Here is a 15,238-nt window from a genome sequence, read left to right as displayed (position 1 = left end):
CCAGAATCACTACGGGCATTTCAACATCACCAATGGTAATCCACCAGTCTGGAAGGAATGTCCTGGCTTGCACCATTCTGAACAGTCCCGTGTTCTTAAAAATGCAAGTGACATGCATCTTCCGTGACCAGCTCACACTGATATCGGGGAAGCTTCCCAGTGATCCAACAATGGTTGCATAACCATAGAAAAGTCACACTTTCTGTTGACAGGCAAGGTGGATTGAGGCCAAAATAGGGATGTGCATGCAAGACATCTATCACACTGCTGCTGTTTGGGAACCCCATTGCTGTAAATCCATGCTTTGTGTCCTGCACATTACTGAGAGTCACAATTCCACGTAGCAGGAGATGCTTAATGGCCTGCAGACATGCATGATAACAGACACCACCGTGGATTTTCAAACTCCAAAATGATTTCCCTCTGACCAGTAGCAATCCAGTGTTGCCATTCCATTCTGTGCGGTTAGAGTAGCTCTCATCATGGTGAGCTGGGGCGAGCTTGACACACAGATCCAGGAATGTGACTCTTCTCATCCAAAAATTCTTGCAGCCACTGCTCATCATCACAAACTTGCATTACAATGCGATCCCACCAGGCAGTTCTCATTTCGCAGGCCCAGGCATGGCACTCTACCACCTGCAGCTGCTCCATGACCACCACTGACAACCTGGAACAGCAATCTGTCCTCCACAAAATGATCATGTTCCCCAGTTATGTTCCCCATCGCTGTGGTTCTCTTCTTGCGGCTCTGCACGTACTGGGGGCTCATTCACCCTGTGTTTGCAGAGCTCATGACAATAGTGCAGAGCTGTGCGGGATCCAAGCTTCAGTCAGAAATGGTTGCCAGCAAAAATGTCATGCAAGTTTGTGGGACTTTTAAAAAAGGTGCAAAAATTATGGGCTATGGATGGCACTATGGGATGGAGAAAGTGCATGATGGGGACGACCCCTAGCTCTCAATCACCCTTGTATGCCTAGTTTCTGTCCCACCATGCACTGCAAAAATTTTCCAAAAGACAGTGCACCAAATGATGGCGAGTTGCACACTGGGATACATAGCCATGGTGCATTGACAAACACACTTGGTGAGTACATGCTGCGCTGACATAACTGGCCAGATATGCATGCACACAAGCGATATACTGACTGGCACCATATGCTGATATAACTTGCGTCGATCACAGTTTGTAGTATAGACATGGCCTCAGACCCACTATGTTTATATAAGGATGGCTCCTACAGAAGGGCTTCCTGAGTTTACAAACACTGTGCTCCGAGAAGATAAGTTAGTGAAGCTACTTTATTTCTTATCAGTAAAGACATCAGCACAAAAACAGTGTTCTATATCTAAATTAAACAATCACATATGCTTCACAGTAAATACACACTTAACTCCATGCTGTTTTATTTTCTCTTTGAAGAATTAACCAAAACATCCCGGAAAGTAAGCAGGAAAGAGGCAGAGAAGAAGAAAGAATCCAAGGTGCGTGACTATTCTCTTAACATTGTAAGCTTATTATGACAGAAGTAATAACTCTATACTTTTCCTCACTGTATGTTTTTGATAGATTTCCAGGGCTCCTGCCAGTACTAAAATAAAGTCAATTCAATAATTGTACAAAATAACTAGTACAATTCTAAGTAAATTACATAAATGCAAAAAGACTTAACACAGAATAAAGGAGAAGGGTTAATATATTATTTCATAACTTTTCAGCGGTTTTAGAGAAAAAATATTGTGCATTTAGCACAAGTTTAGAAAAATTAAATCATGGCACAAAAGCTACAAAATATTAACAGAGAGAGAAAATGTAAACTTACAGTTAATTACATGTGTGTGGTGCACCGTTGTTCGGCAGCCCCCTTTTCAAGATGTCCAAGAAAGCTTAAAAATATATAGATATAAAAGAAAAAAGGCAGAGAAAAGAAAAAAGCAGCTTACCAGACCAATCATCACAAGTCAAAAGGCAGAAAGCCTGGTTCTGGGAGCTTTTAACGAACGCTGATTGGTTGAGCCAATCAGAAGGTCATTACCGACCACATGACCTTTTGTGGAATCATATGAATCTTAAACTAAATCATGTTTTCCTGAGCCAATCTGAAAGGGTTTTCTAACCCCATTTTATGGAATTATACATTGCAGCATATTAGTGTATAATACTGGTATTGTTAAAACACCATCCGAAGAAGCATGCATGTAGATTTCTTTATCAAAATTTTTAGAAAACCTATGTAAATGTAACAGTTAGCCTTATTTATTTATTTCATTTCTGGACCAGGAATCAAACTTCCTTTTTGTACACAATTCCTTTAGCATTTGTCTTTAAAAACTGGTAGACACACCCATGCCCGACGACAGGAGAGGAGAGAGGATGACGACGACAAAGGGGGCAATTGCCCAGGGGCCCAGGCGATTTAAAGGGGCTCGGGTGCCCCTGGGCCCTTTTAAATCGCCCAGGTGGACCACAGGGCTCCTAGGCATGCCCAGGGTGGACATGTGAAAGCCCTGGCAGTGCCAGAAGAGCACACCCAGCAGGCCCCTTGATTGTTCTGCCCTGGGGCCCGGAATTGCTCTTGGCGGGCCTGGACACACCCTAACAGAGTTATATGCAGGGCCGGCTCTGGCTCTTTTGCCGCCCCAGGCAAAAAAGCCTCCCGCCGCCCCCCGACCCCGGCGGGGAGCGTGGCAGGGGAGGGCACCAAGCCCGGCCGCGGGCCCGCTTTCCCTGACCGGCCAGAGCGCCAGGAGGAGGGCGGGGAGCCCGGCCGGGGCTCCGCTCTCCCCGGCGGCCAGAGCACCAGGGGAGGGCAGCGAGCACGGCCGGGGCTCCGCTCTCCCTGGCGGCCGGAGCGCCCGGAGGAGGGCGGGGAGCCTGGCCGGAGCGCCGCGGGGAGGGTGGCAAGCCCAATCGTGGCCCCGCTCTCGGGCCAGAGCATGGCGCCGGGCCTCCCCCCTCCAGGTGCCGCCCCAAGCACATGCTTGGTGGGCTGGTGCCTAGAGCCGGCCCTGGTTATATGCCTAACCTTTATTCCAATTTCCTTTATTCCATTTATAAAAGCAATGTATGTCTTCATCATTTTTTATATTAATTGTAAATTAGCATCAATTGGCTTAAGCTGTATAAGAGGATTGTTAATTTTAGTAAAGCTTTGTCTAAGTGAATTGCATAGCATTCAAAAAAACAGACGAACAAAATCTTCTCAATAATGTTTAGTGTATTTTTCTTTCCTTTATTAAATGTTAAACTTTACACCAGTTTGATAAAGAAATGTACATGCATGCCCCCTTTTGATAGGTATTATAGCTTTAATTTACATTTTAATACGCTTCCATGCATATTTCCACAAAAGGCCAGGGTTAGAAACTAACTGGAATAAAATGCATATTTTCCTCTAAAAATTAGAAAGGCATGAAATCTATATTTATTAATTTATTTTTAAGGATTCCTAAAGGGTAAATTAATTAAAATGGTTTAAAAAAAACCCTCTTTTTAAAAAAAGGAGCTGAATGGTGCCCTAAAAGGATGTGTTCCAAAATGAAACCAAGAAGCGCTGGAAACTTAAGAAAGAGTAGGAGAGACTTCCAGAGCCACATGACCAACTCATTGGATAAAAAGCGGGTAGGACAAAAGGAAGGGCAGTTAGTCTAATACAGGGGTCTAATTGGCACAATAGAGCAGTGGAGGGAATTTCATGTAAATCTGTCAAAAAATCCATGATAAGGAAAGGTATAGAGATATCACTACTCATGGCTAAATGCTTTAACAGGAACCTGTGTTTGAATAACCCCTGCATCAGAAGCATGTTTCAGCTGTTCTGTTACAGCCTGTGGTAAAACGTAAATGATATTTATTTTAACAACAAGAATAGGATTTTAGCCAATCCCTTATCCCAGCCCAGAAATCTCATACCTCTCCTCACACAAACCACCCCCAAATCCTGGCTGCTGTAACCCAAATGTTCAGTGGCTCCATTAAGGTGCCTCCAAAATTAGCAAGTGCTTCTCACAGCTAGCCACTGACCAAAAATAGGATCTTGGACCAGAACCCTTCAGAGTTTTGTGGGATGGGATCACATTCAAATACTCGGATTTGAATCAGCCATAATTATGTTGGCTTCTGGACAGATACAAAAAAAGTTCTGAGTTGGCCAAAATCTTGCAGGACTTTTTCTCCCAGAGGTGGAAGTTCTGAAGCCTTCAAGTTAGGGCTGTCAAGCAATTAAAAAATTAATCACGATTAATTGTACGATTCACAATTAATTTTTTTAATCGTACAATTAATCGTGATTAATCACGCTGTTAAATAATAATAGAACACCATTTATTTAAATATTTTGGATGTTTTCTACATTTTCAAATAGATTGATTTCAATTACAACACAGAATACAAAGTGTACAGTGCTCACTTTATATTTATTTTTGATTACAAGTATTTGCACTGTAAAAACCAAAAGAAATAATATTTTTCAATTCATCTAATACAAGTATTGTAGTGCAATGTCTTTATCATGTAAGTTGAACTTACAAATATAGAATTATGTACCAAAAAAAACCTGAGTTCAAAAATAAAACAATGTAAAACAAGCCTACAAGTCCACTTAGTCCTATTCCTTGCTCAGCCAATCGCTCAGAGAAACAAGTTTGGTTACAATTTGCAGGAGATAATGCTGCCCGCTTTTTGTTTACAATGTCACCTGAAAGTGAGAACAGGTCTTTGCATGGCACTATTGTAGCCGGCGTTGCAAGATATTTATGTGCCAGATGCGCTAAAGATTCATATGTCCCTTCATGCTTCAACCACTATTCCAGAGGACATGCGTCCATGCTAATAAGGGGTTCTGCTTGATAACGATCCAAAGCAGTGCAGACCAATACGTGTTCATTTTCATCATCTGAGTCAGATGCCACCAGCAGAAAGTTAATTTTCTTTTTTGGTGGTTCAGGTTCTGTATTTTCCGCATCGGAGTGTTGCTCTTTTAAGACTTCTGAAAGCATGCTCCACACCCTTGTCCCTCTCAGATTTTGGAAGGCACTTCAGATTCTTAAACCTTGGGTTGAGTGCTGTACCTATCTTTAGAACTCTCACATTGGTACCGTCTTTGTGTTTTGTCAAATCTGCTGTGAAAGTGTTCTTAAAACGAACGTGTGCTGGGTCATCATCCAAGATTGCTATAATATGAAATATATGGCAGAATGCGGGTAAAACAGAACAGGAGACATACAATTCTCACCCAAGGAGGTCAGTCCCAAGTTTAATTAATGCATTATTTTTTTAACGAGCACCATCAGCATGGAAGCATGTCCTCTGAAATGGTGGCTGAAGCATGAATGGGCACACAAATGTTTGGCCTATCTGGCACATAACTTCCAATGCTGGCTACAAAAGAGCCATGCAAACGCCTCTTTCACTTTCAGGTGACATTGTAAATAAGAAGCAGTCAGCAGTATCTCCCGTAAATGTAAACAAACTTGTTTGTCTTAGCAATTGGCTGAACAAGAAGTAGGACTAAGTGGACTTGTAGGGTCTGAAGTTTTACATTGTTTTGTTTTTGAGGGCAGTTATGTAACCAAAAAAATCTTACATTTGTAAGTTACATTTTCATGATAAAAAGATTGCACTACAGTATTTGTGTGAGTGAACTGAAAAATACTGCAAAAAGAACAGGAGTACTTGTGGCACCTTAGAGACTAACAAATTTATTAGAGCATAAGCTTTCGTGGACTACAGCCCACTTCTTCGGATGCATATAGAGTGGAATAAATATTGAGGAGATATATATACACACATACAGAGAGCATAAACAGGTGGGAGTTTGTCTTACCAACTCTGAGAGGCCAATTAAATAAGAGAAAAAAAACTTTTGAAGTGATAATCAAGATAGCCCAGTACAGACAGTTTGATAAGAAGTGTGAGAATACACAACTCCCACCAGTTTATGCTCTCTGTATGTGTGTATATATATCTCCTCAATATTTATTCCACTCTATATGCATCCGAAGAAGTGGGCTGTAGTCCACGAAAGCTTATGCTCTAATAAATTTGTTAGTCTCTAAGATGCTACAAGTACTCCTGTTCTTTTTGCGGATACAGACTAACACGGCTGCTACTCTGAAACCTGAAAAATACTATTTCTTTTGTTTATCTTTTTACAGTGCAAATATTTGAAATAAAAAATAATATAAAGTAAGCACTGTCTACTTTGTATTCTGTGTTGTAATAGAAATCAATATATTTGAAAATGTAGAAAAACATCCACAAATATTGAATACATTTAAATTGGTATTCTATTGTTTAACAGCGTGATTAATCGTGATTAATTTTTTTGAGTTAATCGCATGCGTTTACTGCTATTAATCGACAGCCCTACCTCAGATCCTAAACTAAACCCTAACTCTGATATAATCTCCAACTGTGAACCATAGCCTAACCCTAATCCAGATTGGAATAGCTCCTCCTTGGCCTATCTCTGCCAACAGCCAATTAGCATGTGTAAACTTAGTTCTGTGTCTGCACTGATGTGCCCAAAGGTTTTCAGCGAGGTATAAAATTCACATCCAAAATTAGAGCCATATCCTTAGACAAGCTGAGCCGCTGCCACTTAGTCCGGGGCATGTGCTCAGCATCTCTCAAGATCAGGCCCTTACAAAGGATTATTTTTAATGAAAAATGCATGGGAGAGGATGTTAGCTATTAGGATATTAACAATAAACAGGCTAGTGAACCTTTGACTCTCCTCTGGAAGGAATCAGAAATGCGCAGCTGCGTAGGATCGCCCCTATACCGCTAACAGTTCGAGGGTATTTATCTTTCACTTAGGGCTCCAGGAATTTTTTTACTTTCATAACTAACGCAGCAAGCCAATTAAGCAGTGGCTCAAACCACTCATAGGTTAAAGTAAATGTTGAGACTACAGCTCTATTGCCAATTAAGGTAGCCTGCCCAAATTGCAAGTGATTAGGAATTAAGCTCTGCCCCACAACATAAAGCATTCAGTAAATTTCAGACTGTCAACACTTGTTAATTTCAACTAGCAAACAAGAATGTAGCTAAAAATAGCGTGGTTTCAATATACAACTCCTAATCCATAAAATACATAGGGATGTATTCTTTCAGCCGGCAAGATTGTTGAACCTAGGGCTGGTTTAGATATTTAGGGGACTATTTGAGAGGTGTCATTCTCAGATAAATTCTATGCAGTCATTGCACACATGCTCTCGCACATGCATGTGCACACACAATCGCCACCTAGAGTGAAAAAAGCAAGTGCGAGAATGCCGAAGGCGAGGCGTCTCAGGCAGCTCGTCCGTGGTTGAAAAGATTAGCCAGTGGTTTTCTCATTGCAGCTGATTAACGTTGATGGACTTGCTGCTTGGCTAGAGGTTCCTTGCTTGTAAATGTCAAGTCTTAAATGTTGGACATTGCTGGATACCTACATCTCAGTGGTAGCCAGGAGCAGGGCAGAGAAAGGACAGGCCTCGTTAGCAGGCATGATGGCTTTTCTTGGCATAGAGGCCCTCAGCCAGAATGAAGCTATTTGCTTTTCCTTCTGTTTTTGTGGGTAGTGGCCTGCCTGGTCCCTCCCCCTTGGAACTTCTCCTCAGGAGCTTGTTGGTGAATTCTTGTGATTTAACTCTGTCAGTTAAGTCTTTTTCCTCCTAAAAATCACAATTTGCGGAGTTCCATTTTCACATGCAGCTCCATTTGCCTTCCAGAGTCAGAGCTGTCCCTTGGGCGATCGCCCCAGGCCCCATGCTTCAGGGCGCCCCACGCTTTGATAAAATCGTGAGGAGGCGGGCAGGGAAGTGAGGTGGGCGGGCGAGCATGGTAAAGAGGCGAACTGGGAAAAGTGGCAGGCAGGCAGGCGGGCGGGGGGAGGTGAGGAGGAGTCCCCCTACCAGACCTCTCCCTCCTTCCCCCCCAGCACCTCCTGCCCACTAGCAGGACCCGCCAATCAGCACCTCTCCATCCCTCTCAGCGCCTAACGCCTGCCACAGATCAGATGTTTTGCGGCGTCAGGAGCTGCTGGGGGGGAGGGGAGAGGAACGAGGGCACAGTGCGCTCGGGGGAGGGGCAGAACTGAGCAGGGACGAGGCAGGGCAGGGGCAGGAAGAGGCGGAGTGGGGGCAGGTATGGAGCGGAGGTGGGAAGAAGCAGGGTGGGGATTGGACCTTACGGGAAGGGGTGGAGTGGGGGCAGGGCCTAGGCGGGGACGGGGCCTAGGCAGAGCCGGCAGGAGCATTCCCCCCACCCCTCCCGGCAGATTAGAAACTTGGTGCTTATGTCCAGGGCCCTGCACCCCCTTAGGGACACCTCTGCCAGAGTAAATAGGATTTAAGCTCCTAAATTACTTAGGCGCTTCTGAAAATTTTACCCTCAGTCTTAGCCCTCTGAAAAAAATTGAGGGTTAATAATGGGAATGCGGCTCGTTATGTACCTGGAGCTTTGGGGTCCCAGATGCCTCCCCCTTTTGCATGCTGGGACAGAAAGATTCTGCTTGTATTGACTCATAGACAAGAGGAGCTGTATTTGCAAAATATCTCCACAAGTAGGCTAGAAGATTTGCAAGAGATTTTGTTTGCTCACTGTCACGGAGTATTGGGGGACTCAGGGCCCTGCACCCCCGGCTTCCTGCGATTCACCATGACTCTCAGCCAGCCAGTAAAGCAGAAGGTTTATTTGGATGACGGGAATACAGTCCCAGACAGGTCTTGCAGGCACAGACAACAGGGACCCCCTCAGTTAAGTCCAGCTTGGGGTCCCAGGGCATCCCAGCCCACCCCCCTTTGGGGGGGTCAGAGCCATCTCTGCCTCCCAGCCATCTCTCCAGCCTGCTTCCAGCACTCTGCCTTCAGCCACCCCTCCCACAGCCTTTTCAGTTTCCCGGGCCCCGGAGTCACACGGCCTTCAACCCCTTCCTGGGTTCTCATGTTACAAGCTCAGGTATGTTCCCTCGGGCAGATTCCCATCCCCCGATGCAGACCATCCTAGCCACACTCCCCTGTCAGCATTCACACACCCCAGTAAGAACAGACCCAGTTCGTCACATCTCTCCCCCCTTCGAGACCGAACTGAGCAGGGTCACTTTAGCCAGTGACCCGGGGAAGTTCGAACCTACCCCCGTTCCCATGGATGCCCCCGCATCCCTCCCATTCCTTGGTGGGAATTACACCAGGCCCCTCCAGTTTCACGCCCCCCCTTAGGTCGGGGGTGCTTGATGGCACTCGCTGTTCGCATGTGGGAAGGTTTATGCGGCCTGTGCCCTTTCCCCACCCCCATACCTCTGGGGTTCCAACTGGGCTGTGGTCTTCTCCCAGCGCTCCAGTCTGGAGGTCTGTGCTTTGGGCTCTCTTGGTTTAGAGCCGCCCTTTTAACCTTGGCCACCCTCTGGAAAGGATTCTTTATGCTGGGCAAGGGTCCTAATGCTGTTTTCCCCTTGTCCCGGGCCTTCCTCCCCCTCTGACAGGGGTCACAGGATCCGCAGTACTGTCGGACAGTAACAAAGACCCCAGGCCAGTAAAAGCTCCGTAGCAGCCTCTGCTGGGTACGCCAGGTTCCCTGGTGCCCTGAGAGGGGAATGTCATGGGCCCGGCACAGCAGCTGGCGGCGATACTTCTGGGGTACCACCAGCTGCCTCCTGATCCCCCCTGACTCCATTTTCCCTGGGGGAGCCCATTCTCGGTACAGGAACCCCTTCTCCCACAGGAACCTTTTCCGGCCACCTCGTCCCATGGTCTGTACCGCATTGAGGTCGGCCAGGTCCCTTATCTTCCGCAAGGAGGGATCTCTCTGCAACTCGGCCTGGAACTCAGCAGCTGGGACAGGGATGGCCACCTGCTCTTTCTCGCCCGCTGGGTCTGAAGCTGCAGCCTCCCTGAGCCGTGTCCCTGGGCGTTCCCTCCCCACCAGGTTAGGGTCCTGCGCCTCAGGCAAGGCGCCCCCCCCCAAGGCCAGGGCGCAGTGCCCCTCGCCGGCTCTGACTGCGGGTCACAACCAGTGCCCTTTGGGGGTTGCTTGGCCAGTTCTCCAGGTCCCCCCCCATCAATACCTCAGTGGGCAAATACGGGTGTACCCCCACATCCTTGGGGCCCTCCTTGGCCCCCCACTTCAGGTGTACCCTTGCCACGGGCACTTTGACTGGTGTTCCGCCCACCCCCGTCAGGGTCAGGTAGGTGTTGGGCACCACGTGATCTGGGGCCACCACCTCGGGCCGGGCCAGCGTCACCTCTGCGCCCGTATCCCAGTATCCATTGACCTTCCTCCCATCCACCTCCAGGGGAACAAGGTACTCTCTCCGGAGGGACAGCCCCACGCCCACCGTATAAACCAAAAACCCTGAGTCTGGAGCATCCAGCCCCCTAGAGGAGCTGGCCTGGGGCCCTTCTCTCTCTTGAGCAGTTGATAAGCTGCCATCCCCTCTTGCGTGGGAAGCCTGCCCCTCGTCCGTCTGGGCCTCTACCAAGTTAACCTGGTGCGGGTTCGGTCTGTTCAGTCCGTCCTTGAGCTTGGGGCACTGGGCCCGAACGTGGCCTCTTCGGCCGCAGTAATAGCAGTTCATGTCCCGTGGGTCCCCTCGATCCGGTCGGTTGTCCCTGACGCTGGGCATTCCCCGTGGGAGGGGATTCCCCATATTCCCCCTTTTGGAGGTCCCAGGGTGACTCTCTCTCTGCATCGCGGCGGGCCTGTTCCTTTGGGGCTCCTCCCTGCCACCCCCTGACCGGCTCTTTACAAACTCATCGGCCAGCTGCCCTGCGTGTCGCGGGTTCTCTGGCTTTCGGTCCACCAACCACAGCCTCAGGTCGGATGGGCACCGCTCATACAGTTGCTCCAGTACCAGCAGTTTAATCAGGTCCTCCTTCGTCTGGGCCCCACCAGCCCACTTGCTGGCGTATCTTTCCATGCGGACGGCTAGTTGCAGATATGAGATCTCAGGGGTTTTATCCTGACTCCGGAACCTTTCCCGGTACATCTCAGGAGTCAGCCCAAACTCTCGTAGCAGGGCCTTTTTGAATAGTTCGTAGTCCCCTTTCTCTGCCTCTCCCAGTTGGCGGTACAATGCCACGGCTTTGGGGTCCAGTAAGGGGGTAAGGACCCGGAGTCTGTCCGCGGGATCCACCCGGTGCAGCTCGCAGGCCGTCTCAAAGGTCTCCAGGAAGTCATCCATGTCCTCCCCCTCCTTGCGTGGGGCCAGGATGCACTTATCAAAGCTCCGTGCAGTCCTGGGTCCCCCCTCACTCACCGCAGCCGGGGGTTCGCTGCCCTTCAGTCTCGCCAGTTCCAGGTCATGCTGACGCTGTCTCTCATTCTCCTGTCTCTGTCTCTCATTCTCCTCCCATTCATGCTGTCTCAGTCTCTCTTTCTCCTCCCGTTCACGCTGATGCTGTCTCTCTTTCTCCTCCCGTTCATGCTGTCTCTGTTGTTCACGATCCTCCAGCTCTCTCAGTTTTAGCTCTTTCTCCCATTTCAGCCAATTCCGCTCCACGGATGCCGAACGTCGCCGGGAGGATCCTCTGCTGGCCGGCGAGCTTCGCCGGGAGGATCCCCTGCTGGCCGGGGGGTTCACGGCGCCTTCGGTATTTGCTGGGCTCCTCCCCACCCTTCCCCTAGGCATAGGAAGGAGGGGTCTCGGGAAGCCCTCAGCAGCCGGCTGACCACTCCCAGCTGGGACAGACACTGGTGCCTGCGCTGCATTTGCCAGGCTGCTTCCCTGAGACACAGGGATCAGTTCATTCGCGCGATCTTCCGCCTCCAGCTGGGCAATGAGCTGTTCTTTGGTGAGCCTCCCAATGCGCAGCCCCCGCTGCTTGCACAGCTCCACCAGGTCGCTCTTAAGCCGCTTGGCATACATCTTCCTGCTGGCCACTCACCGGCCTGTGTGCTCACAGCTCCCCACAGTTCCCAGGGGGCCCCCTAGTGTGCCAGCCCTTCTCGAGGTCACCACCTCTCTGCCAGGGTCGAGCTGCAGACTCCTCCGCCCCTGGGACCACTCGCTGCGATCCCCCCGGGGGACCCTGTTACTGCAAAAGTCCTTCTCGCTGGTCACACACTCCCAGGGGTAATAACCGTCTCTCTCTCACTCTTCTTCAGCACGCCTGGTCCCCGTCAATCCCCCTTCGTTTTACTGCTCCCCAGTCACTTACTGCAGGAAGCGCCATCCACGGGGTGCAGTAGATCCCGCCGCTGCCACCAGTTGTCACGGAGTATTGGGGGACTCAGGGCCCTGCACCCCCGGCTTCCTGTGATTCACCATGACTCTCAGCCAGCCAGTAAAGCAGAAGGTTTATTTGGATGACGGGAATACAGTCCCAGACAGGTCTTGCAGGCACAGACAACAGGGACCCCCTCAGTTAAGTCCAGCTTGGGGTCCCAGGGCATCCCAGCCCACCCCCCTTTGGGGGGGTCAGAGCCATCTCTGCCTCCCAGCCATCTCTCCAGCCTGCTTCCAGCACTCTGCCTTCAGCCACCCCTCCCACAGCCTTTTCAGTTTCCCGGGCCCCGGAGTCACACGGCCTCCAACCCCTTCCTGGGTTCTCATGTTACAAGCTCAGGTATGTTCCCTCGGGCAGATTCCCATCCCCCGATGCAGACCATCCTAGCCACACTCCCCTGTCAGCATTCACACACCCCAGTAAGAACAGACCCAGTTCGTCACACTCACCTAAAAACTTGCATTTGTTATTGCAAATAGGGGTTTCCATGCAGGAATTGGGAGCATACTTGACTAGCAGTTTGCACATGCCTACATGCAGGGTGGTGGCTGTTTTTTTACCCTGCTGTTACGGAATAATTTTAGAAGACTAAAAATATGGCCCTAAAAATTGACCAACTCTCTTGGGGGGGCAGTTAGACTTGGGCTTAAAGCACCAGTGTGGGGGCCAGAAAACCTGAGTTCTATTCCCAGGTTTCACTTCACCTCTCTGTGACTCAGTTTCTTTGTTTATCAACTTTGCAGAGGTGTTGTGAGGTTTGAAACATGTTCTCAGATCTTCACATAAAAAGACATTGTAGATGGGCAAAGTATTATGAGCGACCCTCAGATCATCTGGTTCATTGCTTTGCCAATGCAGTATAGCAGTACATTTTCCAGGACCCTGTCCAGTCCTGTTTTAAATGACTCGGGATATTGGGCTTGGAGCTTCCACTAATTCTTCTGAGAGGCTATGCTAATGTCCAATATTGGCCACACTATTAGGTATTTGCTCCTGATCTCAAACCAACATTTCTCTTGGTCAAGTCCTGTATTGATGCTTTAATCATGATCTGGGATTGCTGTAGAGTTAATAAAAGTTTTCATTTCTGTCTTGCAGAGAAAGACCCAGAAAAGAAAATCCCGCAGGCCCAGGCCCACACTCCCAGCTAATTGTGTGGCTACTTGGAAAAACTGCAAGCCACCCTCTCCCCCGTGCTGTGATGTCTGCACCTTCTGTCACTGCCGGCTTTTTCAGACTGTCTGCTACTGCCGAGTAGGAAACCCAAACTGCTAAACTCACACCAGGAAGGCAGTGCTGGAACTCTGTCATTAACTGCTCCAGAGTTTGTTGCAACCTGTTTTTCTCACGTGCATTGCAAGCGAAGTATAGAGTCTTTGAAGCTTTCCCGCTGGCTTTGTGTTCCCCAGACCTGAATGAACGCTGGGGTTTACCTCATGGAACAAGCACTGTGGCCCACAAGTAAATCATTACAGGGAGTGTGAGGGAGGGGGGATGGAGGCTGACGGGCTGACAGAGTATTTAGAACAGAACTGAATGGGAACAGGTTCCAGTTCAAGGAAGATTTGTTTCTTTCAGAAATGTGACATCTCACCACAGGCTGTAAGCGTCTATGAGGAGGACCCGGGCTGAATGCCCTAGGTTGTCAGTGTCCATCTACAGTATGAAACTGGCCGCATTAAAACAAGTTTGGTTAACACAACAGAGGACCTAGTGTTTATAACATAAGAATGGCCACACTGGGTCAGACCAAAGGTCCATCTAGCCCTGAATCCTGTCCTCTGACAGTGGCCAATGGCAGATACCCCAGAGGGAATGAACAGAAAAGGTAATCATCAAGTGATCCATCCCCTGTCACCCATTCCCAGCTTCTGGCAAACAGAAGCTAGGACCACCATCCCTGCCCATCCTGGCTAATAGCCATTGATGGACCTATCCTCCATGAACTTATCTAGTTCTTTTTTGAACCTTGTTATAGTCTTGGCCTTCACAACATCCACTGGCAAAGAGTTCCACAGGTTGACTGCATTGCGAGAAGAAATACTTCCTTTTGTTTGTTTTAAACCTACTCCCTATTCATTTCATTTGGTGACTAGTTCTTGTGTTATGAAGAGTAAATAATGCTTCCTTATTTACTTTCTCCACACCAGTCATGATTTTATAGTCCTCTATCATATCCCCCCTCCTTAGTCATCTCTTTTCCAAGCAGAAAAGTTCCAATCTTATTAATCTCTCCTCATATGGAAACCGTTCCATACCCCTAATAATTTTTGTTGCCCTTTTCTGAACCTCTTCCAGTTCCAAGATATCTTTTTTGAGATGAGGTGACCACATCTGCATGCAGTATTCAAGATGTGGGCGTACCATGGATTTATATAGAGGCAATATATTTTCTGTCTTATTATCTATGCCTTTCTTAATGATTCCCAACATTCTGTTTGCTGTATTGACTGCCGCTGCACATTGAGTGGATGTTTTCAGAGAACTATCCACAATGACTCCAAGATCTTTCTCTTGAGTGGTAACAGCTAATTTAGACCCCATCATTGTATATGTATAGTTGGGATTATGTTTTCCAATGTGCATTACTTTGCATTTATCAACATTGAATTTCATCTGCCATTTTGTTGCCCAGTCACCTAGTTTTGTGAGATCCCTTTGTAGCTCTTCACAGTCTGCTTACCACAGCACCATGTGGTTTACCTGTGGGGATAGCACCACATGTTATATTAGAACCAGGATACCATGCAGTAAGTGTAGGCTTTAGGATTAGCCACTTCTCCACACATGGAGTAAAGACCAGGGAGTCTGGAGTAAAGCCGAGATATAACAGGTTTTGGTCCTATCCTCCCAGCTAGGACCAGGCAGTGTTATGACACTACTCAGCACCAGCACAGCCAGTTCCAGGGCACCCAGACTCCTGGGGATCTTACTTACCAGCAGTAGTTCAGCGTATGGGGAACTCCTGTTTAGCTTTTGTTCTTAGAGATCTTCCTAGTCTTTGTGTCTTTTCTGGTGACACTCAGC

The 15,238-nt window shown here is 48.2% G+C and overlaps 1 protein-coding gene across 1 annotated transcript in view; it reads left to right on the top strand.

The window, feature by feature from the left end:
- ASIP (agouti signaling protein) overlaps nucleotides 1-13,986 on the top strand; it is a 45,382-nt gene extending 31,396 nt beyond the window's left edge. The window contains exons 4-5 of the mRNA XM_034787345.1: nucleotides 1,425-1,486; nucleotides 13,310-13,986. Coding sequence (XP_034643236.1) covers nucleotides 1,425-1,486; nucleotides 13,310-13,486 — 239 coding nt within the window. The 3' untranslated portion in view covers nucleotides 13,487-13,986. The remainder of the gene's footprint in view (nucleotides 1-1,424; nucleotides 1,487-13,309) is intronic.
- The last annotated feature ends 1,252 nt before the right edge of the window (nucleotides 13,987-15,238 follow it).

This window comes from Trachemys scripta, chromosome 12 (genome assembly GCF_013100865.1).
Source record: "Trachemys scripta elegans isolate TJP31775 chromosome 12, CAS_Tse_1.0, whole genome shotgun sequence".
NCBI classification, from domain to species: domain Eukaryota; kingdom Metazoa; phylum Chordata; order Testudines; family Emydidae; genus Trachemys; species Trachemys scripta.
Note: the sequence above shows the minus strand (reverse complement) of the source record. Positions and strands in the feature narration are given on the sequence as shown.